The sequence below is a fragment of the Condylura cristata genome, unplaced genomic scaffold (assembly GCF_000260355.1).
Source record: "Condylura cristata isolate star-nosed mole 26May11 unplaced genomic scaffold, ConCri1.0 scaffold00024, whole genome shotgun sequence".
NCBI classification, from domain to species: Eukaryota; Metazoa; Chordata; class Mammalia; order Eulipotyphla; family Talpidae; genus Condylura; species Condylura cristata.
This window is the reverse complement of record NW_004567125.1, coordinates 34,409,263-34,434,498: the sequence shown is the minus strand read 5'-3', so window position 1 is coordinate 34,434,498 and position 25,236 is coordinate 34,409,263. Positions and strand designations below refer to the sequence as shown.

General features: G+C 50.2%; 1 protein-coding gene across 1 annotated transcript in view; it reads right to left on the bottom strand.

Moving 5' to 3' along the window:
- The window catches only part of CACNA1A (calcium channel, voltage-dependent, P/Q type, alpha 1A subunit), a 209,890-nt gene that overhangs the window by 10,012 nt on the left and 174,642 nt on the right, over nucleotides 1-25,236 (bottom strand). The window contains exons 30-39 of the mRNA XM_012728946.1: nucleotides 23,512-23,622; nucleotides 19,997-20,080; nucleotides 16,949-16,954; nucleotides 12,635-12,751; nucleotides 12,267-12,332; nucleotides 11,984-12,099; nucleotides 10,590-10,740; nucleotides 7,774-7,901; nucleotides 5,538-5,634; nucleotides 3,058-3,163 (exon numbers count right to left, since the gene is read on the bottom strand). Of these exons, the coding sequence (XP_012584400.1) occupies nucleotides 3,058-3,163; nucleotides 5,538-5,634; nucleotides 7,774-7,901; nucleotides 10,590-10,740; nucleotides 11,984-12,099; nucleotides 12,267-12,332; nucleotides 12,635-12,751; nucleotides 16,949-16,954; nucleotides 19,997-20,080; nucleotides 23,512-23,622 (982 nt within the window). The remainder of the gene's footprint in view (nucleotides 1-3,057; nucleotides 3,164-5,537; nucleotides 5,635-7,773; nucleotides 7,902-10,589; nucleotides 10,741-11,983; nucleotides 12,100-12,266; nucleotides 12,333-12,634; nucleotides 12,752-16,948; nucleotides 16,955-19,996; nucleotides 20,081-23,511; nucleotides 23,623-25,236) is intronic.

Here is a 25,236-nt window from a genome sequence, read left to right as displayed (position 1 = left end):
GAGAAAACCATCGCTGTTGTTGGCATGCGGTACTTTGTTATGGTGGCTAGAACCAATACCTGCTCCTGGCATTGGTATGAGGTGGGAGTTGGGCAGGGTTTCTCAACGTTGGTCAGCACCACCAACACCTGGGGTGGGACTGCTCTTAGTTATGGGCATCTTAGTTATGGACTGCGGTGCTGAGCAGCATCCTTGGCTTCCAATCACCCGTTACCAAGAGCAACCAGCCCCTCCTTGGGGAATAAATGACCTCAGTTGAGAATACCTCCTCAGACTCTTCCTCCAATTCACTGGGAAGTTCAATTCACCCAAGTCCAGGACTGTCGTTCACATTTAGAAGGGAAAATCCACTGAGGATTTCAAGATGGTCCTCCACTAGGGTCATGGGGTTTGCTCAAGGTTGAAACCCAGGGTTACTTCTCCAGGTACAGATTTAGCAATACTGAAGCTCCCAGGAAAGATGGATCTTCTATGCATAGCAACAGTCACCCATAAACCTCCAAGGTCCTTCCTTCCCCATCTCATTGCTCAGTGAACTTCTCTGTTGGACTCCGTCTGGTGCATTGTAGGTCATTTAGCAGCATTTCAGCCTCTCCATGTCATGTGCCACCAGCACCAGTCCCCTCCCAATTGTGACAACCCAAAATGTCTCCTGATATTGTCCAGTGTCCCTTGGGACAGAACTGCCCCTGGTTGATAACCACTGTCTTTGGGTTTAACCTCTGATGTGGACCCACAACCTGCAACCCTGCCCTTTTGTTTCTCACCATTGAACACATACATATTCTTACTGAGTTTACTGTCTGTTACTTATGACCCTGAAGCCCCATGAGGGCTGGAGGTTGATGTCTTTCCCTGGCATGTCCCAAGTGCCACAGACAGAGCCCAGGCACAGAACAGGTGACTAATGAATGCTCTCATTCCATGAGCTGTAGCCAACATGATCACAGTTTCAGGCTAATAACACCACGGCAGAAAGTCACCTGCTCTGGCACGGGCAGGTAAAATTTGGCCTTTCAGTTGCTTGAGGCCCACCTTAGAAGTTTCTAGGCCATTACAGACCCTCCCTCAGACAGCTTGGTCTTGGGGACACTAAATGGTAGACAATGACCTTTGGCTGGTTAGCCCCAGAGTCGTGGGTAGGATGAGCCTGCTTTTTTGCCCTTGCTAAGACAATGACAAGAGGTATGCCTGATTTGGAACCAGAGGCCTGCCAGGCTGACCGCATGAGCACAATGAATGCCCACACACGAGTGGAGATGCCTGAGACTAGTTGGCTATGTTTGTTCAGGTCTGTGTCAACTCTGTGCTCACTACCTGCAGGTGGGGGTGGAGGAAGTATGAGCATAGAAGACCTGAGGAGACAGACTTGGTCCCTTGGAGGGAGGCCTCAGGGGTCCAGACACAACATCTATGCTAAAAGGAAGCATGAAGAAGGGAGGATTTTCTCCAGACAAGGATGAGCTCCCACTGGGTAGAGAGAAAGAAGCATGCATAGGAGAGAGGCAGGCAGACAGACACACAGGAGAGATGGACAGACAGAAATGGGATGTAGAGGGAAGCAGGTAGATCTGTGTAAATCTTCAGCTGAGAGTGTTATGTCTCCTGCCATGATGGTGAAGACTCATCATCTCACCGCCAGCACAAACTGAGAGACTTCTGTATGGAACTAAAGTAACAGTGAGAGGGACTACTCAGGGGCAGAGGACCCATAACTGAAACCCCAAACTCCAGTTACCTGAAGAAACTGAGGTGAGCTGGAATGCCCCCTGCAACTCCCCATGTGCCATAGCCTGGGAGGAAAATAACCTCAACTTCCTACGCTACACAAGTGACCCCAATTTCCTAGAAAACACAATTTTGTCAGAACTTTTCTCTGAGATTAGCTTTCACAGACATAGCAGAGCCTGGACTCTTAGCAAGCAGCAGATGAAGCAACCTAAGTATGTACCGAGGTGACTGAACTTAAGCTAAATCTTAGGCCAGCACAAACTGAGAGACTTCTGTATGGAACTATAGTAACAGTGAGAGGGACTACTCAGAGGTGGAAGACCCATAACAGAAACCCCAAACTCCAGTTATCTGAAGAAAAGTATAAAGTTATCCTTCATACTTCTCCATGTTTGAATTACCCTGGAATTAGCCAGTAAATTTCAGCCAAATCCACATTCTTTTGTTCCAACCTGAATTTTTTTTTTAGCTGATAAAAAGTTAACTCCTTGGCCCTCATCTTCACTATTCCAAATTGGGAATAGATGAGGTAGGCATATTTGAGTTTCCCCCTACTTCCTTGCTAGTCAACCAGCAACAAAAGCATTCTTTTCTCAAAACCTGGTGCCACAGTAACTGGCTTTCCAGTAAACTGGGCAGTGAGCACCCCCCTGTCCCTGCCTTCAGGCCCAACCTGCCACATTGCCCTTTTCATCTTTGGTAACAGCAGCTCTGTCCCCAATCCCTTTTTTGTTCCTCACACCCCACATTTGATCCAGTGGCTATCCTTTGGCTTAGCTCCCAGGAACTACTTAGAATCTGAACACTCCATGCTTTCTCAGACTAAGCCACCACCTGTGTGCACCTGGGTGTACCAGAGGCCTCTGCAGGGCCTGCTCCTGGGTGCACTTCCCTCTGTGACCAGAGGGAGCCTGTTCAAATATGAGTGTGAGCACACCCCTCCTGGGTGCTGTGTGGACAACTTTCATTCAGAGAGCTCACTCAATACAACCCCAGGGGGCTGCTAGCCTAGCACCTCTGTATCTATTGAGAAGTCTCTGAGGTACTTTCCCCCCAGGGATTCATGTGACTTCTCACTTCACTCCTTTAGAACTTCCCAGTGCTGGAAGTGTGAAAGGATGTGTTCTCTATGCTTAGAACCACATCAAGGGCATGGGAGGAATGTTCTAGATGTCTGCTGATGAGTGAATAGTTGAGCGAGTGATGATCCAGATGAGCAGCAACTCCTGTTTTAGGTAGGGAGAAGGATCCCAGTGCCCTCTGCTCTCCCCTCCAACGGCCCCGCTCCACCCTTTCCTACCTCTCTGTTCCCGTCCCTGCCCTCACCCTTGGCGATCTTGATGTCCAGGGCAGTGCGGATCAGAGCCATGAGGGTGGAATTGAAGTGGACTGTGTTGTCATCGGCGACAGGCAGATCCATCCGCAAAAGCCTCTACAGAAAACCAGAGGCGACGGCAATCACTCCCAGGCACTCCTCTTGGGTCCCCTGGGAGCCAGATCCACCCAACCCATGGAACCCCAGGAAGAACTCTGAAGGCAGTGGCTAAGGTGCTCCCCACTTCAGGTTATCCCTCCCAGTGCTCCATTTACTGATGCCCCTTGATGGTCTGTAGGGCACGATGGGGCTTCTCTTCTGCTTTGAGTCCCTGCTGTTTCCTTCAGCCTACTGGACCCTAGAGCTGGCTTTTCCAGGGTTAGCCCAGATCCTTGCCTTGCCCCAGAGTTCTTCTGGATGGCTCCGTTCCATTCTGACCCCAAAGAAGAAGAGTGCAGGCTGGATTGTAGCAGTGCATGCGGCAGCCAGGCAGAGGGGTCCACAGCCACAATCACCTGGGAGCCACTGGCTCCTGACTCCCGCCCCCAGCTTGGCCCCCTCCAGACCAGATGGGCAAAGACCACATCATTCCTGAGAAGCAGCAGGCAGGCAGGCGGCGGGCCCCCTGCTGATGGGGTAACCTCTTGCAACATGCAGCGAGGCAGTGACACACAGAACAGCAGACAGGGCACATGCAGACGGAATCTCGAGACTCATTCATAGCTCCGTGGGAAGTGTATCTCGGGGGCATGTCCAGATCTTGGCTTTTTGTGTAATGGCAGGGGGAGAGGTGAGGAGGCATTCCTGTGGCCCAGGGAAGAAAAGACTCTTGCGCCCCAGGCAGGGTCTCTGTCACCCATGCTTGGTGGCATGGGAGAGGACGCTGGGCTGGTGTGCACCAGCCCAGGCAGGGGTGGCACAGAGGCGGGGGCTGAAGGTGGGTTTGGCTTTCACCAGACACATGTCAACAGGAAACAGGTGGAGGAGGGAAAAGGGATGGAAAACTCAGAATAGGATACGAGGGAGGGTTTGGGGTGGGGTGGGGAGACAGGAGGTAGATAGAGAAATGCACACACCGGGCCACGTGCAGTTGTGCAGGCTGCACACTACACAAAGGTCTACATGTCTTAGGGGTTGTGGGTTTGTGTATTTAAATGACAATTTCCCAGTGACAGAGGAAACGTGTCTTGTTCTCACCACATGGGTGGATTATAGCAGTTTTCCAACAAAGTTTTGTGGAAAGTGCACCCTCACGGGTGCCTTATTAACCTGTGGTGGCCCTATGCACAAGAAAGGGATGCACACTCTTGCTTCTCTTGCGCGGGCACATGTGTGCGCGCACACACACACACTCTCAGTCAACAGATGAAGAAATGGGACAAGAGGAGAGAGACAGGACGAGGGAGAGGCTCTCGGAGATCCTGGTGGAGTCACCCCATTGTGGAAAAAGGAGTGCATGGAGGGAGGAGGAAGAGTGAGGCTGGGAGGTACATGAGGTGGGAGAGAATGACATTGACATAAAAGAAGGGAGGACTCTTGCAGGCACAGGGCAGGCCATGGTGGATGAAATATTGAAATATTGGAACAATTTTTTTTTTGGTGGGGGCAACTTTAAAGGTTATCCCTGAACTTCTCGTGGGATGAGATGGAGGAAACAGAGCATCTATCCTTGGGTGCCAAGGGAGATTCCAGGACAGGGGTGTGGAGGGGCGGCTGGCCCAGCCGCTTGGCGGCAGGACCCTTGCTCTTTCAGCCAGCATGCACCCCCCCCCTTCGGCCATGGTGCCTGCCCTCCCCAGGCCCCGCCAAGGCAGCGTGCATGGCCTGCGTCAGGGTGCCGCGGTCCAGGGGTCCAGCTGCGGCCCGCCTGCCCACTCTGGAACAATGGAGAGGCTTGTTGGGGTGTCTTGGGGGTATATGGGTGGTGTAGGGATGGGGCTGAGGTAATAACTCTGGGGGGAGGGAAGGAGGAGAGGCTGTGGGTGATCCTTGGGAGGTCTTGGATCTCCCCAGGCCCTAGGTCAGAGATCAGCTTCAGGTGTGCATTGGGGGGCTGGAGGTGAGGGCTCAAGATATAAAACATGGGCTAGGGCTGTGCCTCTCTCAGGGCCAAAGCCCCCCTGCCTCAAGGCAACTGCCCTGGACTGGGCATGGGCTGATGGAGGCACAGTGGCCACTCCCCTAACCCCAAAAGTACATCCAATTTGGTTCCTGCAGGACCAGATGCCGGGCTCCCTCCCCCTCCCCCCGGCATGTCGGCCATAATGGAGTCTCAAAACACCAAGACACACTCATTAGAAGGACGGACACAGTGTGCTGCTTAGAGTCAAGGGATGGTTATGATCCAATTACTCGAGGAGGAAAGGAAGAAAAAAAAAGAAAAAGAGGGAAAAAAGAAGAGTAATGTTGGAAAAAGACTCGGCTGGTTGTTCCGGGTCAGCACTGAAAAATCCCAGTGCCTGGAGGTCGGTGGTCAGCAAGGGTAGACTACCTTGTAAGCCACTCTGGCCGGACACTTCTTCCCCAGACCCAGGGGAGGGGACATGTGTCTCAGCATCTGATACATGTCCGGGTAAGGCATGCGGCCCCTGGCAGCACCGAAAACAAAAACGGAGGTGGGGTGGGAACAAAGAACCAAAGGAAGAGAGGTGGACGGAGGGGGAGAAACGGAAGAAAAAACCAAAACCAAAACCAAAACCAAAAAAAAAAAAAAAAAATTAATAACCACACGAGCCGAAAAAATAGAGAGAGAAAGATGTAGAGAACAATAAAATAGGTGTTTTCAAATAAATGGAAAAGAGGAGAAAAAAATGGAAGAAAAAGTAATAAAAAAGATTATTTCACTGCTTATGAGCAGGGAGAGAAAGAGAAAAGAGAAAAGTCAGATTCAACTTTGAGTTATGGTTCTTGTGGGATGTAGAGGGAAGGGAGTTCTCACTTTGCAGGGCCTGCAGTAATTCATTTGTTCAGAAGTATTTTAAAAATTGGGTAAAGTTCCCTGGTTTGGCTGAGGCTGGTCTCTGAGGGGGTCTAGATAGGGAGGAGGGGCAGGGCAATAGGAGGAGGACTGGAGACTTTGGAGGGAGAAGGGCAAAGGGAGAGTGGGCACGATGGGGGGCAAAGCAAAGTTACAAACCCCCCAGATGTGTCTGATTTGGGGTGCCGTTGAGACCCCAGGATGGGCAGCTTCAGCTAAGAGCAAGCAGAAATGGCTGAAGGGAACGGAGAGATATGTTCCATGCGTCATTGAGTCTACTTGACTGCATTCTGTTGGCTAAGAATTTTCTAGTTTAATGCAAAAGAGAGAGATGGCTCTGTTTTATATATATATATATATATATATGAAATATATATATTGAAGAACCCCAAGCCACACTCATTCCATGGATGCTAGCAGGTTTTAGTGGAAATCAAACCTTGCAAGCAACCCTATGAGGACATTTCTTGCCTAAGCCGAGAGGGGGAGATATTACTCGCAATAAACTGTACATATCCTTATAATGAATCCGACCGCTGAAAGGAGAAGAGAGGGGATTAGTGGAGGCGAGGGGTCGAGTTGCGTTCACACTGGTCTCCCCACGCACATAGCGAGGCCATGATGCCAGGACCCTCTGGCATGAAGGAGCTGGAGAGACTTGGGTTGAGTGAAGGTCCCTCAGCTATCCCCAGACCCCAGGGGATAGAGGGCTTTGGATGGGGTGGGCTGGAAGGTCTAGTTGGGGGGCATTTCCCCCAGTGCTCTCTGTGCATTTCCCTCCTTCACAATCTATATGGGATACCCTGGGGGATTGTGAAATAGAGGACAGGGGACAGCATCCAACTGCTGTGACCTAAAATCAAAAGAGGAAGAGTTAGGAATGAGCGGAAAGTCAAGCCCAGACCCGCGGCTCACCCTGGCCTCTTGGTCTTGTGAAGCACATCTCCTGGACTTTCTGCAGGAGTGTCAAGGGTTCACTCCTCCAAGCCTTCCTCATGAGACCTGACAATCAGGCTGCTGAGGGTCCTCATTAATGGCCCCAACCCAGTCTGAACTAGAACCTTCAGTTTGTGGGTGGTAGGCTCTGAGAATTAGGATGGCACTTGGAATATTCTACAAGGGCTTGGGGCTGAGTGGATGCTCAATACGCATGCACAGGATGGAGATGCCTCTCTGAAACCACCATTTGTCAGCCAGGAGGGGACACTCTGGCACGCAGGGAGGTAGGAGCCCTCTGTGACCATGAAGATGAAAGGGCCTCTGAAGGTATGTCTTCCTGGCCTTGGCCTCTCCAAGTTCCTGGGATCCCAGAGGGGTGCTAGGTTTTGCCACTATGATCTTGCAGCCAATTCCATCTGTCAAGGGAGTTAGGCCAGCCCCTCTACCCATAGTCCCAGGAAAATTGAGATTTTGAGGCCGTTGACTTCTTCCCTGGTGTATGGCTCACTTGCCCTCACCCTCGCCATCTGTGGCCTCAGTGAGGGGCAGGAGAGAGAGTCAAAGGAAGGGAATCTTAACTTCCTCCCTCAACTCCCCCAAAACCTGGGGCTTAGGCAGGGGAGGTGCTCAGAGCACTTATGTGGGACATGTCAGGGGACTGATTCCCTTCTCCTTCCCTTAGATTGCCCCCCTCTGCCCCCCCAGCCCCCTAGCTCACCAGGGACACAATACCCAGGGGCATGATCTAGCCTGTCTCCAGTGTCAGGGAAAGGGGTGCAGTGTAGCTGGAGGATTCAGGGGGGTGCCTTACCACGCTGCAGGGTCGTATTCAGCCCAGACACGCACATACTCATCCAGGTGGTGGGGACCCAGGATGGAGGAATCGCGGGTGAGGTACTCAAAGTTGTCCATGATGACAGCAACAAAGAGGTTCAGCATCTGTGGGGCCCCGGTGGCCAAGAGGTTGTGGAGGAGAGCAGGACACACCCAATCACACACATACACACACACACACACACAGAGGCCCAGAGGGAGTAGAGAGGAGATAAAAGAGAAAGAGAAAGAAAGGGAGAGAGGGAGAGGGAGAGAGAAAGAGGATGGCAGGACAGGGTAAAGAGACACATGCTCACACAAGGAGATGCACAGACAGGAATGGAGGTAGAGAGAGGCAGAGACATAGAGACAGCATGACAGAGATAGAGACATAAAGAGGCAGAGACCGAGAGTGGAAAGAGAGTTGGAAAGAGAAGAGAGGCTATGTGAGATGGGGATCAATACCAAGGGATGACCATGATCCCAAATCCTCCCATACTTGCCCCCAACAAGCCAAAGTGATCTCTCCAAGTAGGTAGGCCCTTTGCTGCGTTCCCGGCCCCAACAAAATGTAAGCACTCAGCAAATATTTCTCAGATGCAATGGTGTGGACCTTGTAGCACCTTTTCATGAGGTCCTCTAGCCCTTAGCACAAGGAAAGAAATGCATCGATCTTGGTTCTGAGCCTTTGCAAATTTGCTCTCCTCAAAGACAGCATGACATTTTTTCTCTTTGGGTAACAGTGCCCCTTCATTTATATTTAGTTGTAGCTGGTTATAGCTCCAGATGTGGTAGTTAAAACCTAAGCTTGTGATTGGTTGAGGAAGGGCACGTGACCCAAGGTAGCCAATAAGAACCTTTCCCACATATTGTTGGCACCCTGGCAGCCATCTTGGCTCTAAAAGGTGAAAGTCTGAGAATAAAGCCAGAGTGGAGGAAAAAAAGCAAAGATGTGGAAGTCTACTTGCCTGGATCCAGCCTCACTTAGATTTTTTCAGGCAAACAAATTAGCAAACTGCATGTTTTGTTTAAGTCAGTTTTGGTAGTGTTTCTGTCACTTGCAACTAGTTTGATCAGTACATGGTCTAATTCCTGCTCATCATTCTTTTCTTTTTTAAAGATTTATTTATTTATGCACACAGGACTGGGGTACAGGCCAGAGGTGCAGGGCAGAGGTGCAGGGTCGGTGAGAGAATTCAACAGATACAAGAGTGGGGAGCAGAATAGGCAGGTCAATAAAGTACACTGCTGAGGGGAGCAGTGGGTGAGACAGGAGAAGTTTGCTGCACCATGTGGATCACGTCTGGGGCAGGTGGGGATTGAACTTGTACTGAAGTGGCTGCAGCTAGCTTGCAGTGCTGCATCCTAACCCTTTATGACATCAGGGAGGGACTCCTGCTCACCATTCTTGGGGGCCACTCTGAAATCTTCCTTTCTTCAGTCTCAGCCTCCCTCATCAGAACACATCTCATATTGTATTGCTGTGCTAACAAGTCTGTTTATCAACTCTGCAAATGGAGAGAAAGGTGTTCTCTCCTTATACCCCCAGGGCCTAGCATAAGGACTGACTCACAACAGGAGTTAACCAAATATTTAGATATAAACAAAGTTGATGGTAAAGATACCTATAATTCTAGGTATCTTTAATGTTAGTGTCACTATTTTTAATTTATCATCTCATGATATTGATTGAGCAGTGAATAAAGCAGATATCCCTGCTCCAGGGGAGCTGATGTTTATTCTTGTAGATGTCTTCTAGTGTGCTAGCCTTCTGCATGGTTGTACTGTAAAGTCTTGCTTCTAGAGCTGCTTGGTCAGTGGTGGTCATTTGACCAGGGCTGGTTCACTAAGATTCCCTCTTCTGAGATTTTGAAGCTGAGCAATGGAGACTGGGTCAATGGATGTAGTTGCTGGTGGGGGTGGTGTACATCCCTTGGGGTAAGTAACTAATCTGAAAAGAGTGGGTATGTGGGCTTTTGCTGACAGATGCTGTTACTTGGGTCACACCTCCCACCCTCTCTTGACAACTGGTTTCTTAAACATCCTGCCAGTGGGAACCATGCTCAGGAGGTTGGTCTAGGAAGGACAGGAGAAGGGACTCATCTGTGTTGCAGGTTGGATTATATCTCTCCAAAGGACATGTTCAAATCCTAAGCTCTAGTACCTGTGACTGTGACCTTATTTGGAAAAAGGATCTTTGTGCATATTGTCAAGTTCAAATCAGGTCATACTGGATTAGGGTGAGTGCTATGTCTATCATGGTTGCAATGCTCATAAGAGGGAAATTTGGACAAATGTACACATGTGAAGATGAAGCCATAGCATACAGTGCTGTGGCCACAAGCCAAGGAATGCCTGAGGCTACCAAAAGTTGGAAGAGGTAGGATGGATCCTTTTTCTAGAGTCTTTGAAGGGCATATGTCCTGCTGATACCTTGATATTCGACTAGCTCTGCTAGTCTTGTTTTCAGTACAAACCAGTGGGTCTCAACAGGGGGAGATTGTGTTCCTTATTCCCAACCCAGGAGACAGTTGATGATATCTAGAGACATTTTTGTTGTCACAACTAGGAGGCTGAGAGGTATATGCTACTGGCATCTAGTGGGCAGATGTCAGGGATGCTGCAAAATATCCTACAATGCATGGGATGGTCCCACCACAGTACTGTGGTTGAGGGACCTTGGTTAACCTAATACTCAGGCGGCTCAGAGAGGCCTGGGGTGGGCAGAAAACCATAATTACACTCTAGAGAAACCCACACCCTGGAGAGGGTGCCAGAGCTAAGGAGCCCACCCCCACATGTCCACAGACTCACCAGAAATGAGCAGAGGAAGATGAAAGAAACGAAGTAAAAATAAGCAAATTCATTGCCACACTCTGGGGTCAGGATGCCAGAGTTCTTGTCACACGGTTTCCCACTGAGGCAGGAAAGCATGATGTTGTGCCAGGCTTCCCCAGTGGCACTCCTAAAGACAAAGAGGGGCATCAGGGACCTGGATACCCAACTTGGGATGATAATATCCCCAGAGAGGTGGAGCATGTGGATTTTGGAGCTGAGCCAGCATGGGTCCAAGGTAAGCCTTCTCTTTTCTCTGAGAGCTTAGGGAGGGTATTTTCACCCTTGGCTGTGCACATAAGCCAGAGGGGAGCTTTTGAAAAATGCTGATGCCAAAGCTCCACTTTTATGGGCTTGGATTCAGTTGATCTGGGCATATAAGTGTATTTTAAAGTTGTCCTTCCTCCAGGTAATCATCATCTCTTACTATTTGCTCCCTACATCACTCCATCTAGGCACACAGGGTCCCTGGTTCCTTGAATGCCAGCCATGCTGCTCACGCCTTTGCACTTGCTGTTCCCTCTGTCTGCACTGTTTTTTCCCAGATATTCACTTGGATCCCTTCCTCACCTAGTTATCTCAAAAGTTATCCCTTTGCAGCCCTTTGTTCCTTGAGTTGTTGCTAAGTTAAAAACAACTTTTTGTGTGTTTAATTATATGTATATAGTTTGCACAAGAACATTCTCAATGCTGTGCAACCACCACTATCTACCTACTAAATATTATCTATCTATCTATCTGAACCTTTTTATCACCCAAAACTGAAAAATTATATCTGTTAAACAATATCCCCCTGTGCTCACTACCCTGACTTCTGCAAACCTTTCCCTCTATATATCTCCCCATTCTAGGTACTTCATGCAAACGGAATCAGATTTAAACCATAGATTCCTCTCTTTGAATTTTATCTCCTTCTAGTATCCTCTATAACTAGCTCACTGATCACCTATGTCCCCCATGGAATATAAACTCCCAGAGGTAGTCAAAGTCTTTTCCTTTTGTTAAGGAATAATCCACCAATGAATGAATAAACTAAAGTATAGCAGGACTGGGTATCACACCTTGTAGTCTATACACCAAAATTTCCTCATCTGCAAGATGGGGTAGCCAAAAATCCTCACTTCACAGGGTGGTCAAGAGACTTAGGGGAGGTAATGCCTGGAAATACTCTCCATGGTTATGCCTGAAAGCTTCAGTTCCTGTCGTGGCCAGAGTATCTGGGCACACCATGCCCACTCAAGCCAAGTGGAATAAAAGTAGACTCTTCTCCACTGGGAGAGAAATGTGATGGCATGTGTACCCCTTTAACCCCCCAACAGAAAAGAGGGCACTCATACACTGGAAGAAGAGGATGAAAGCACACCCCTTCTCACCGGAAGAGCAGCATGAGGGCCTGGAAGAAGGTCCGGAAGTTGTTGTGCTCAGTGATTTGGAACTCGTCCTCATCACTGTCCTCGTCCTCCACGTCAATGCCAATGTTGCCAAACACCTGGGAAATTGGAGGATGATGACCAGGAGCAGCTGTGCCTATCAATGGATCCAGGGAAGCCCAGCTCCATCCCTGCAGTGGCTTTTCTGAACTGGTCTACCAGGCCCACCCTTACCTCAGTGCCTTTCTTGGGAGGCCCCAGGAATGCTAGGGTGGCTATCACTCACCTGCATCCCAATGATGGCGTAGATGAAAAAAAGCATGGCGATCAGCAAACAGACATACGGCAGTGCCTGGGGGGGAAGGAAGGCAATGAAGGGTGTTGGGGGCCCCTTACACGGATTCCCTTCCTTATCCCAGTGCTCTGCCCCACTGAGTTGGGTAGGACATGGTATGCCAAGGTGATGCTAGGGCTGGTGGGCATCTTTGATGGCTCTGGGAGGACTGAAGCACAGGCACCAAGAGGATTTTCCCTGGAGCTTTAAGAGGCCTGTATATGTTTCTCTCTGAAGCATTTCCAGCCTGACTTCTAGATGCAGCTACAGAAAGGAGGTCTTCTGCCAGCCTACAGCTCTCAGCAGGGGCACAAGCTCACCTTGAAAGACTGTACAAATGTCCACAGAAGAATGCGGATGGTGTAACCCTGACGGAGGAGTTTGATGAGCCGGGCAGCTCGGAAGAGGCGGAGGAAGCTCAAGTTGATGAAGTTATTCTGGGAAGATGGAGAAAGAGGGGTAACCATCCGTCCACTCGCAGGGGCTCTGAGCCATCACCACTCACAGAGGCCCCTACATGAAGCCAACCAACAGGAAAAAGCAAGCCAGACCCCAAATAAGGAGGGAGAGGAGAGAAAGCACTATTAATGCAATGATGCGGAGGAAAAAACTCGAAAAGGAACGAAGTTGGGGTGGAGGGGAAAGGGAGGGAGGGAGGAAAAGGCATCAACTCAAAAGCATAAGCCCTCCCTGCCAGCCCCACCCAAAATGGGGAAGAGGAAAGAAAAAGAAAGAGAAAGGAAAGGTAGGGAAGAAATAACAAAAGAACAAGGAAAAGAAAATATATCCGAATCATCCAATCAGGAAAAAAATCGAGATGGTTTTTGTTTCTCCCAACAACCAAATGCACTGAGACGATAGGACACAAGCAGGTCAAGTTGCCGAATTCATCACACGTGTACGATGCACAAACACCAGGGCGGGGTGGGGTAGCCAGCACGCTCAGGCCTGTGGACATGTGCGGGCTCCAAGGGCATGTTACGCTCTGGGCCAGAAATGCATCTGTCATGGGACTCACCGGGCACCCTGCCCTGCCCTGCTGAGCTGCCCACCCACTCCTGCCCGCCCTGACCTCACCCCACGGCCAAGAGGAACAGCGGCTTGAGCCAACCGGTGAAGCGGAAGAGCATCTTTTCTTACCCCCTTGGCGAGCGGGCATGGGGAGGACGGGAGGGAGCTGGGGCTGTTCGGCTGTAGGGCGAGTCCTCGCTGCCCGCTGAGTCGGAGAAGATGCATTTGGGGCCCTTTTCCCCCCTCTCAGGGATGGCTTCTCAGCTTCTGGGGCTGGGTGGAGTAGCACGGGACCAGGCCTGCGGGAAGCAGGAAGTACGCAGTGCCCATGGGTGGGTGAGCTTGGATTCAGCCCAGGCCCACCAGGGGGCTGGTGCTGGGGGCGGGGAGGAAGGGCCATCCCTGCCCCCAGGACCTCCCTGGGTGGCCCCTGTCTCTGCTCAAAGACCCGCCACCCCCTGTCTAGTCACTGCCTCTCTCTCCTCCCACCTGAGCCAGAAGAACCCAGGGGGTGGGGACACCAGAGTGCTGGGGGAGGGAGTGAGAGGGGCCAGCTGGAGATGGTGGGGATCACATGACTGTCCCAGGGCTTGCCTGGTGGGCCCTCAGGGTATACTGGAGGGGGACAAGAGGCTAGAAGTCATATGTGAACTGGCTGTGAAACTATTGTGTTGGTCTTAAGCAATATTTAAATCTTTGATTTTGCCTTTCTGACCTAAAAATAGTTGTGATTGTTTAAAAATAAGGCTTTGCCTACAGATTTCTGGTAACTGTGGTCTTGTTTCCAGTCTAGCAACAGCTAGCTGAGTTTCAGCTAGGGCCGTCCCTTCTGACATGGGCACTATTCTCTGGTTTACCAAGATGCCCATGTTCTAGAAATGGCACTTACTTTCCTGGCTTATGCAACTGCTTGGTTCCCCAGAAGCATTTGAGTCTTGAGACCCCAGCCTTGGGGTAATGTGGATATTTCTAGTCACTCAGCTTGTGGTAGGCAGAGAGGCTTTAGGGAGACTCTGCTTTCTGTGATTTGGGGGAACTTCAGACACAAGCCACAGAGATTTAAACTTAACCCCCAAATGGCACAGGAGGGCCATACAGATCATCCTAATAATCACAGCACCCCTTTCAGTCTTGGATGATGAATTATTTGGGCATCAGACTTGGTGTTTCCTGCGAATCTACAGAACAGACAGTTTCTGGGTCTGTATTTTTGGCTAGTTCCTGCCTAGGATCTCAGAGAAGGAGATGGGGGTTCCAGAAATATCTGGGGCTTGTAAGAGGCTTTGGAGTTTGATGGTAAAGTCTAGGTCACTCCCTGGGACATATTAGTTGTCCTTTAGGACTGTAGGATAAGCGAGGGTCTGGGAGCCTGCCCTGACCACTTTGGGCCCAAAGTTGGGAGAATATACCAAATGTCTCAAATAAGTTCCCAAATCCAGGTTGGCTAAGAGTGTCCCCACCCTCCATTCCCAAAGCCCCCCTGACCTGACTCCCAGTTCTGCCTGGCTACCCAGTTCCATTTAGGGACAGGGCCGATGGCCCAGATGTCCCTGATTTCCTCCCGCCCATCCACCCCAGAGTATAAGCCATCCCTTTGAGGGTGGTCATAACATGTGCACTCGGCCCGGCATGCAGAGCAGGCAGGCCCTGAGAGCAGCCTTGGGGACTTGGGGGCAAAGCTGGGGATGCCTACAACCATGTGGGCGAAGCAAGGGGGTCTCGAGGGAGATGCGTGCAGAGAGCATGCTGACCTTCTTGGAGCCAAGGGAGGGAGGAAGGACGCACACAGGGGAGGTAAGGGTTAGAGGTGAGGGGGTTCAGGTGTGGGAAAAGGGAAGTTACTGGCCTGTCCTCATCCAACCCTCCATCTCCTGGTCAGCATCGAGTGTTCACAGAACTTCCGGTTTCCATCTTCCCTCTTGCTAGTTTTCCATCTTTTTGTCCACAGCCTGGAAGGAGCAGTTGTCCTCTCCCCCTGCGCCCTGTGCTCCTTGTTCTATGGTGGTGGAGTCAGACTCGGGCTCAGGGAGCCCGGTGCTGCTCAGGGCCACGAGGGCTCAGAAGCACACGGGAACCACCTACCTGAGAGCCCGAGAGCTCCAGAGAGCGCCTACCTCTTGCAGAGCCCAGACCTTGCCTCTAGACTACAGACCACCAGCCTACCTGATTTCTTTGGGGTGTCCTTAAAGCCACTCAAAATCTCTGAGCCTACACTCATCTCATGCTTTTCCGTCTTCCACATTTCCTAACCTCAAGCCCTCTATTCCTGTAGGCATCAGCCTCTCCACCCAGCCAGGCCCCACCCAGCCCCAGGCCTGAGAGGCCTCTACTCAGATGGCCAGTGCTGTCAGCCTGCCAGTCTACCAGCTTGCCAGCCTGCTCTGCTGTCAGCTCTTTGCCTCCTGGTGCTCACCTCCAGCCCAATCTGCCAAGTTACTTTGTGCTCTTGAGTTGTGGACTAAACTGAGTCTAACTACTACACTCTGGTCACTCTACACTCCCTTGCTCCAAACCCTCCCACGCTTCCACAACAAGGCTTCTCATCTACTGCTCTCTGCTCCAGTCACACCTCCTCACTTGCAGACCCTCACCCCTGTGCACACCACATGCTGCTCCGGGCCTGGAATCTCTGTCTTCCCTACTTCCAAGAGTTTTGAAGGGCTATTTGACCAATGTCTCCTTGCCCGTCCTGACTCCAGGTGGAGGCAGGCAGTGAAGAGATCTGCTTCTGGCCACCTCTCCATCTGTGACACCAAACTGGGGCTGTTAAACACTTGGTGGATGAATGCTAGCAGGGGTGGGGTCCTGGTGTAAAGATGTCAGTGGAGCGCCTTCAGAAGGGCGCAGGGGTGGGGGGAAGGGGCGGAGTGAGGGGTGTTCTGGGAACCAAATAAGTAGAGAGATGCAGACAGTGTGAGCTGGAGGCGGGGTATGGCCTGCAGGGCAAATGGATGCAAGAGGGGAGAGGAGAATGAGAGTGTGTGCCATGCACGTGTGTCTATGCATGTGTGCACACACGTGTGTGTACATGTGTGGTAGAGCATGCGACAGGGAATGTGTGCATGTGGGCGAGAGATGGAGGAAGAGGGGATAAAAGTCAGATAGCAAGAAAAAGGGTGTGGTTGTGCAGGTGCATATGTAGGTCTCCGCCTCAGAGGGATCCTTGGCTGGCTGACCTGCTAGGAAGCAGCAGGACACGCCTGTCAACTGCCCGAGTCCTCTCACCTGAGAGTTTGCTGCCAGGACACTGAGTGCTGCATCTACCTCATGAGACTCTGGGCCTAGTGATACGCGTAAGTCACAGGGAGGGACACCGAACTGGAGGACTTGCCCTACCAGAGTCGCCACATGGGGTAAACCCATCCCTCACTATGCAGAAGGCACAAACAAAGCCCAACAGAAAACCTTAATTCAGAACGAGAGACAGACAGACAGAGACAGACGGACACAAGGGAAGGCCTGGTGGGGCAGGAACGAGAGAGGGGGCAGACAAGGTAGGGAGCGTGGGGCTGCGTCAGGCAATCCGAGTTAGAAAGCCCAGGGCATGACGTGCAATGCTGATGCGAAAGATGCGTTCACAGTTAATGTAAGGCATTTAGACTTCAGAAAGAAGTAAGACCAACCGGATTCTAGATGCAGATGTTGAAGATGGAGGGGGAGCGGGCGGGCGGGGGCAGTTGGGGAGGCGTGTTCAGCGTTTTTTAGGTTGATTTGTAACCAGTGCCAAAAAACCAATGGGTTTCGGTTCCCGGGCGGGGAGTGGGGGTGGTGGTGGTGGGTTGGGAGATAGTCATTGGTGTATGAACACACAGACCATGTCATGGATGAACAAATGAATTTCATAGTGCATTTTGATTGGATGAGTTTTTCAGACGGCGTTGTGCCAATATACAGTTTAAAGAGCAGGCATGAAAAGAGACAAGACAAGAAACACAGTCATTATCCATTGCACGAAGGGCAAACCCACGTCACCCCGGCCACTTGGGGGTGGCAGCTGAGGCCCAGTGGGCCTCATGCTCTCTCCCCCCACCCCTAGGGACTTGCCCTCCTGAGGTTCTGGCTCCCTCTGCCTCAGTCTGGCTGAGATCTGGTCTCAGACGCAGTGGGCTTACCTGAGAGGCAGAAAGGGACTTGGGCTGCTTGCCTGGCCGGGGCTGGGAATAAATCAAACTGGAAGGGCCCACACACCCGTCCTCTATCTTTCCCTCAAAATGATGTTAATTCAGGACCAGGAATCCAGCTATCTGCAAACCTAAGTACATTTGCAGCAATAATAACAATAGAAATAATAATAAAAAACCATCGTTTGTGAAGTATGTAGTTATGCATCATCGAATGGAGGAGGGTACATTCTGAGAAATGATCCTATAGGTGCTTCCGTCACTGTGCAAAAATCATAGAGTGTAAATACATAAACCTACATTGGACAGACTCAACACTCAGGCTGGAGTACGTGTTGGTCCTTTATTGACTGAAAGGTCAGTGAGTGACGCAAGACTGTTTCCTGGGAGGTTCTGTGCCAAACACTTTAGGTTGATTGCTCTGGCTTGTTAAAAGAATCTCTCTCCTTCCCTAGAACGTCTGGCAAGCTTGTCTGTTTTGCTTGTCCACTGTTCTGTCTCTAGCACCTATAACAAACAATGCTCAGCATACAGCAGGAGCTCAATGCATGCCTGTTGAATGAATAAAGACTAATTAATTACATCAGTCATCCCTGGCATGATGAGAAGAGGTAATACAAGCTTCCCAAGGTCATCCAGTTCATAGATGGTGATTGACTACCGCAGCAGTCCTGGTATTCTTGACCTGGACCCTTTGCCACATCCTCTCTCCCCTGTCCTGCCAGTCAGAAGAACAGACCATGGGTATCCAGCCCTACAGGATCTTAGTAGTTACTGGAGATTTCAACTAATTTTCTCCATTTGTACCACTGGGGTGCTGGGCTGCCCCTTCTAAACTCTTAGCTCAGAAGGACATTGGTTCAAGGCTGTCTCGTGTTCAGGTGGATGGTAGGAAATTTTAACTGCCAGTGGGAGTTCCAGACCTCTTACAACTTAGAACTAAGATGAGGTTCAACCCTGGCCCTCTGTTAAGAGGACAGGGCCCAGTTGGGAGCAACCCAGCAAGAACAGCCCCAAGCAGGGGTAGCCCTTTAAAGGAAGCCATCAGGTGTAGAGTGGGCATCCCGAGAACGTCCAGCTCCCTGGAAGTGAAGGCAAAGCGGTATGGCCAGAATACCACTTGGGTGGGGTGTGGGGTGACACATCAGGGAACGATCCCTTTTCTGTGTGTCTTCCCAGCCCCAGAGGCCTTCTAGGCTGAAGGAGTGGGCCAATCGGTTCCCTTCTTCATATGTGGACAGCCCAGGGGCCATGAATGAGCAACCAGGCTTGCCTGTGTGAGCTTCAGTAGGTTCCTCACCTTCCAAAGCACTGAACATGTTTCCTCATTTGTAAAATGGAAGAACTCTCTTTCAGACCCCGCCCATACACATCTATTCTTGGTTCTTCTCTGCTTATTCTGAACACCACTAGCAAACCCCAACTCTCTTCTCATTGGACTAGGCCAGTGGCTGGACAATGGCAAGAAGAGAACAAGGTGGGAGGTCACCCCTTCTTTGCTTTGGCCCTTGCCCGTGGCAGGGGTTCTGACCTTGATGTCCAGTTTCTGCCTGGACCATCCCATGCCAACTCAGCTTCTCACCCTGTTTCAACAGCAGGGCAAGGGACAGCTCCCCCTGTGGCTGGGTGCTCCGCCTCTGGAGAGAAAGCTGTTGTCTGGACTGTGCTCTTTTTGACAGGTCTGAGGGCTGCTTTATGGGTATGGCCATGCTTGTGTGCCCCTCCTCTCCTCCCATGAGTGGCCTCTGCTTTCAGATCCCCTCCACTAACCCTCTGAAGGGAGTTCATTTACATGCTGAGCCCTTGGCCTAGACCATGAGCGCATCCACATAAAATACTTGGCACAGCACACTCCATGTAGCAAGTGCAACATCCTCGTCAGGCATTATTATTTTTATTGTTATTATGAAGAGACCCCTTGGTTCCATACTCCACCCCTTATCTTTGAGGATCTTTTACCCGCCCCCTGTCTAGGAAGGGCCCCCAAGCCTGAGCTCACTGGCAAATGCCAAAGGAGAGGTGTAGGGTACCCGTCTGGGGCTCAGAGTCTTCAAGTGAACAGGAAGGACCATGTGGCCTGAAGGCCACTGCAGAGAGGTCCAGAGACCATCCCAGTGGGGCCTCCAGGGCTTGGGGATGGCCCTAGCCACTGTTGCCTTCTGTCTGTGAGCCAGAGGACAGTCAGTTCAAGCAGCATGAACTCAAAGCTGCCTCTCTCAGGGCTTCCCAACGCTGTGTGGTGTTTGCAGGTGGGGTTTAGCTTCGGGACCCTTTGAGAGTTTCAGTACTCTCAAGGCACTGATCCCCATTTTTATTCACAAGTCCATATCAATATGCAGGGAAGTTCACAGTTGTAGCCTTGGGCACCTGTCTCCTCACATTGCCTTCCTGAGGACCCACCCTTGGTCCTGGGGACCCAGCTCTCCCTCTTGTCACAGTCAAGTGCTGGCCCGAGCCAGTAGTGGCAGTCGGGACCTGCAGCTTCTGGGTGACCTCCCCGATCCCAGTCTAAACAAGAGATGCTCAGAGAGAATTCAGTGGGAAACTTACCCCAAACTCTGTCACAAGGATGTCGGTGATGCTGCCCAGAACAGTCACAAAGTCGAAGATGTTCCAGGCATCACGGAAATAATTCTAGAATAGGGATCCATAAGACAAAGATGCCAATACAGGGCTTCATGGCCCCCACGGCTGGCTGGGGCACCTCAGGAAAACAGCTGCAGCTAGCCAGAGTGCCCAAGACAGCTGGATTTATTTCGATAGCAAAATGCTCCCCTGCCGGCTGCTCAGCGTCATCTACCCTGAAGCCCCTCCCCAGGACTCCCGGGCCTTGCCAGAGCTTGCTGGCCCCAGAAGGAGCCTCCAGGTTCTCTTATAGCTCTGTTGGGAAGAGAAGGCTGCTGTCTAGACTGTGCTCTGTCTTAACAGCTCTGAGGGCACCACGACACCTCAGATGCTTTATGGATGGCATTATTGGGATCCTCAACACGACTCACAGAGGCAAGGCTTATGGCCCTTTCAAAGAGGTGACTGAAGCTCAGCAGCATGAACATGAAGAGGGGCAATCAGAACCCAGGCCTGGGGAGTCCACAGGCTGAGGCCAGGACCTCACTAATCAGGACTGTGTTCACAATGTACTCACTAAAAGAGCGGCTTCACATCCTAGCTCTGCTACCATCTAGCTGTGTGAGTGCAGGATAGTGACTTAACCTCTCTGTTTTCATCTCTTAATATGGAAAAGCAGGACAGAAACAGGGGTGTAGAGGCCTTCCGGCACACACCAGGCTTCCCGGACGGTTCCCTCACGGCTAGATGGAGCTGTGTATCTAGCCGTGGTGAGGGATGTGAGAGGCAGCGTGAGTCACCTTCTGGCCAGCAGCCAGTGAGGGCCTCTCGGCTCTGGGCTTGGCAACCAGCAACATTCCAGATGGCAGCTGTTCCATGAGCCTGGGCTTCTGAGTGAAGGCCATGCAGAATCCCCCATTGGGTGTCAACAAAATTTTTGTTGACTAAAGTGACTGTGATATGGGGTTGTTCATACTGAGCTTAACTCGATCTATTCTGGGCTGGCTGGTGGCTCAACTGGACACACAGGTATAGCTGTGTTTCTGAAATCCTCTGCCCCAACGAGGCTTGGAACAGTGTGTGCCCCATAGGTGAATGTTGTAGTTTTGTAACTGAAAGGAATTCCAGCTCCACTGCCTATTTTGGTATTAGCAGGTACTGCTGAGGCCCTGCCCACATCCCCTCATGTGTACAGGCACATCCTGTAATTCTGCCCAGAGGCTTTCTCTAGACTATGTGGGAAAAGTGTGCTCTCTGCTGCCTCCCAGAGTCCCCAGTGGAAGTGGGTCCCAGTGGCTCACTGGAAAGTGACTTTTAGAACACACCTTTTACTGACTGCCATCTTGACTCTGCCTCACCCCTCTCGCCCTGATCGTGCTTTCTGAGGTCACCTCCCAGGTACATTATTTGCACTCAATTCTTGTCTCAGACTCTGCTTCTGGGGCAATGCAAACAATGACAAATTTCTAGGTTTTTGACCACAGACCTTAGCCCCCAGATGAGATGAGAAGACTCCCCTCTTTGCCAAAACTCCACATGGGGAACTTGGGGTTCCAGCTAAAACTAAAGGGGGAGACTCAGCACATGCTCATGAGGAATGATTAGTAGAAGAATCACAGGAAGTTACTGGGACGAAAGACTGCCCAAAACCACTGCGATGGGCAGGGTCCATGCCAGGCTGACACTCATGCTCCCCTCGAATTGAGAGGCCCTATGCATGGCACCCCCATTTTGTAGATGTGGACACAGGTGCAGAGGTCAACTGCCTTGCTTGAGGTCATACAGGTGAGGGGCTGAGGCAGAATTAGCACCCAGGTGTGTACTGCAGAGGCCCAAGTCTTTTACCATATACCCTCCATGGCCCAGCTGGGTTACATAGCCCACAGGTGGCACCCCCAGGAACGCAACACTGAGCTGGTGCTGCTGCCTTGACTGCAGTGCCACCCCTTCCTGGTGGGTCTGACATCCCAGACTCTACCTCAGATCCCCATGGATATTCATCAAAACTATAGATACAGGGGGCCCCCCATTTGGCCAAGTGCATCGGAACTTCTGTGGGTGGGCCTGGGGCACCACTCAGTTTTAAGAAATCTTTCAAGTGCCTCTGACGGGAAGCTGAGTTGAGAGCTATGGATGTGGAGGAGAAAGGTGGGATATGGGTGTTCCTGGAGCCTTCTCAGCCTTTATTGAGCACTCACTGAATGCCAGGCTCACTCTCAGTCTCCAGATGCACAGTATTTGTGTTCAGGGTTTGCAGGGGCTCTCTGGAGGGAAGAGCAGGGCACAGGAAGGTGACATGATGTGGCCTGGGCACAATTTGAACTGAGGTCTCTCTGGTGCCAAGACATTTATCCCTTACCACCTCAGGAAGTCAAGGTATCACCTGCTGAAGCCCCCTGGGATAAGGGACTGCAGGTCATTCTCTTCAGAGAGGTGGGTTACATGGGTGCACAAGGCTGTTCAAGGTGGATAAGTGGTTTCAAATCCCAGCCTGGCCCTTATAGGGGACCTTTGTGAAGTCACCCCAAGCCACAGCCCATTAGTTTAGGTCTTCTTTGGCATTTTTTTTTTGTGCTATGAAGCTCTGGGAAAATCCTTTTAAGAAGACGGTCCAAATAAAACACCAAGATTACAAGAATACGGTTATACTTAAATATGGTTATCAAAGTATTTTTAACATGGTGATCTTATGATGAATGCATATCTTCATGAATACATTAAATAAGTCCTAGCATGTTCTGGTTTAACATCCACCAGCGTTTTGAAGCAACAATGAACACAGACTAAATTTTGAGTAACCTCTATAAAAAATATCTGAGGCAGATTGTACTGGTTTTGTTGCAGGGGGTTGTTCCTGCCTTCAAGATGGAAGGAAGTGTTAAAGTTGAGTAAGTGACTGGTGAAAAAGACTTAATTTTTTCCTGCCTAATTTTACAGCCTCCCTCCCTGCAACCACAGATGCCTTTGGAATAATAGGAGATGAAATCAAGTTAGTGGGTCATGAACTATATTAAAACCAACGAGGAAATGAAGTTGAATAGAATGGACAACTTCAGAGCACAGTTGATGAGGCAGATGCTGATTTTACCTCGGTCGTCCGCACACACACCACATGCAATGCCACGGTGAAGAGTTTTCTTACTGTGACTGTGATCAGAATCATTTGAAAGTCATGTACTTAGCCTGTCTACATCTCTGTTTCTTTAACTCTAGGACAGATGAGGATGACAGTTACTCCCACCCATCAGGTTACTTCAAGGAATGACTGAATAAATACGTGTCCCACATACAGTTGCAGCCAGCAAGTGTTGGGGCTCATTGGTGTTACCTGCAAGGAGAATGTCTACACATTGTCTGAGGGCATTCCTGGGGTGCTCAGGCCACAGCTGGTTGTTAAAGGTCTTGGGGTCAGGTGGGAAGACCATCGCCCAGCACTCAGTTGCTCTCTGGACTTTTACCGTCCCCGCAACCCACAGCTCTAACCCCAAAGCTGTACTTACCAGAATCCCAAAAGCCATGACCTTCAGCAGACATTCCAAGGAGAAGAGGGAGGTGAAGACTATGTTGAAGACTCTCAGAGCATTTTCATAAGCTGCTGAGGCCCCGTAGAACTGGAGGAGGAGGCAAGGATCAGCAAGGAGGGCAGGGACTGGTGAGGCGCTGCATGGCCCCCTGCCCAGGGGCAAGCCAGGCGTGGGCACTTGGCTCCCCCACTGGTGTCCTCTGGAGTGACCCCGCCTTCAGGCAAGCACTTCACTGGCTGGCTAATATATATAATTAATATAAAGGCTTATTTTTACATCATTTTGTGCCTTTTCCAATCTCAGTTGGGCTGGCTAATATTTTTTTTTTTTGGCTAATATTTTTCCATCAAAATCAAAGCTCCCTTTTCAAGTCCTGTCTGAACACTGGGGATCCCGCGGCAGCTCTGAAAGCGACGCAGGGGAATGGCCATAGTACCTTTCCTGCCGTTGTTTCTTTGCTCAGTCGCTCTTGTCACCTTTCCCAGGAACATAAAGCACACCACTTACAGTTTTTACCTGTATATGTCCATGAGACTACTTTCCAAATTGAGTTAGAACATTTATGGCACCTCACAGTTTTCTTGCACCCCTTCCCAGTTGATAACCCACCCAGTGGTAGTCACTCTCTGACTCCTCACTCTTGTCCAAATTATTTAATCAGATTTGAATCTATAAACTTTAGCCTTAGTTGCTAGATTACAGGAAATGCGGCAGATGGAGGAAGAAGTCACAGTACCCCACATGGAAAAAATGCACCCAGAGATGGGAACATTTTCATTCAACTTGTCTGGTTTCCCTTAAAAAGTCAACAGCATGAAAATAAGGTCTGGGGAGGACAGAGACTTAAAAGACACAAACCGGAGGCCATATGTAGCCATTTAGATCTTGGCTCAAAAACTAACTCGCTGTAAATGACATTTTGGGGACAATTCAATATGAATCTTGGAGAATTATCACTAATCCTGTCACATCAGAATATGTAGGAATTATTTTTTTAAAGAAATTCTTACTAAAGAATTTCGAGACAAAATAGTGTGGTGTCTAGCCTTTAAAATACTTAAAAAAAAAATACATGCAATGTCCAGAATAGGTAAGTCCACAGAGATAGAATATAATTTAATAATTGCCAGGGGAGAGGGATGCTCATGGGTCCAGGGTTTCTTTTGGGGTGATGGAAATATTCTGGAAGTTGATAGAGGTGCTGGGCACATACCCAGGTGAATGCACTAAATGCCAATGAACTGCATACTTTCAAGTGGCTAATGTTATCTGAATTTCACCTTAATAAAGAAAATGAGAAAAAAATGATGATGCAAACATACCTAAGTGGCCTACATGGGGAACTCTGGGCGATGGAGATGGGGTGTTCACGAGAGCCTGGACACCTGGGGCATGGCCTGGGACCCAGCCGGAGCATCACTGGGCTAAAGTGCAGGATCCCAGGGCCACCTGGGACCCGCGGAACCAGAACTGCATTTTAACAAGCTCCTCAACGATCTGTGAGCAAGTTACAGCCTGAGAAATGACGTGCTCCCCTGTCCTCTCTTTGGTTGGAGGCTGTTCATAATCACAATGATGAGATAAAAAAAACTTCCTTTTGGAGAAGGATTTTCAGGTGAAAATGGATGTGGCTTTTTCACCAATTCAAAAATTAACAACTACATTTATTGTCTCTGAAATGCCAAGAAATGAATTAAAGTG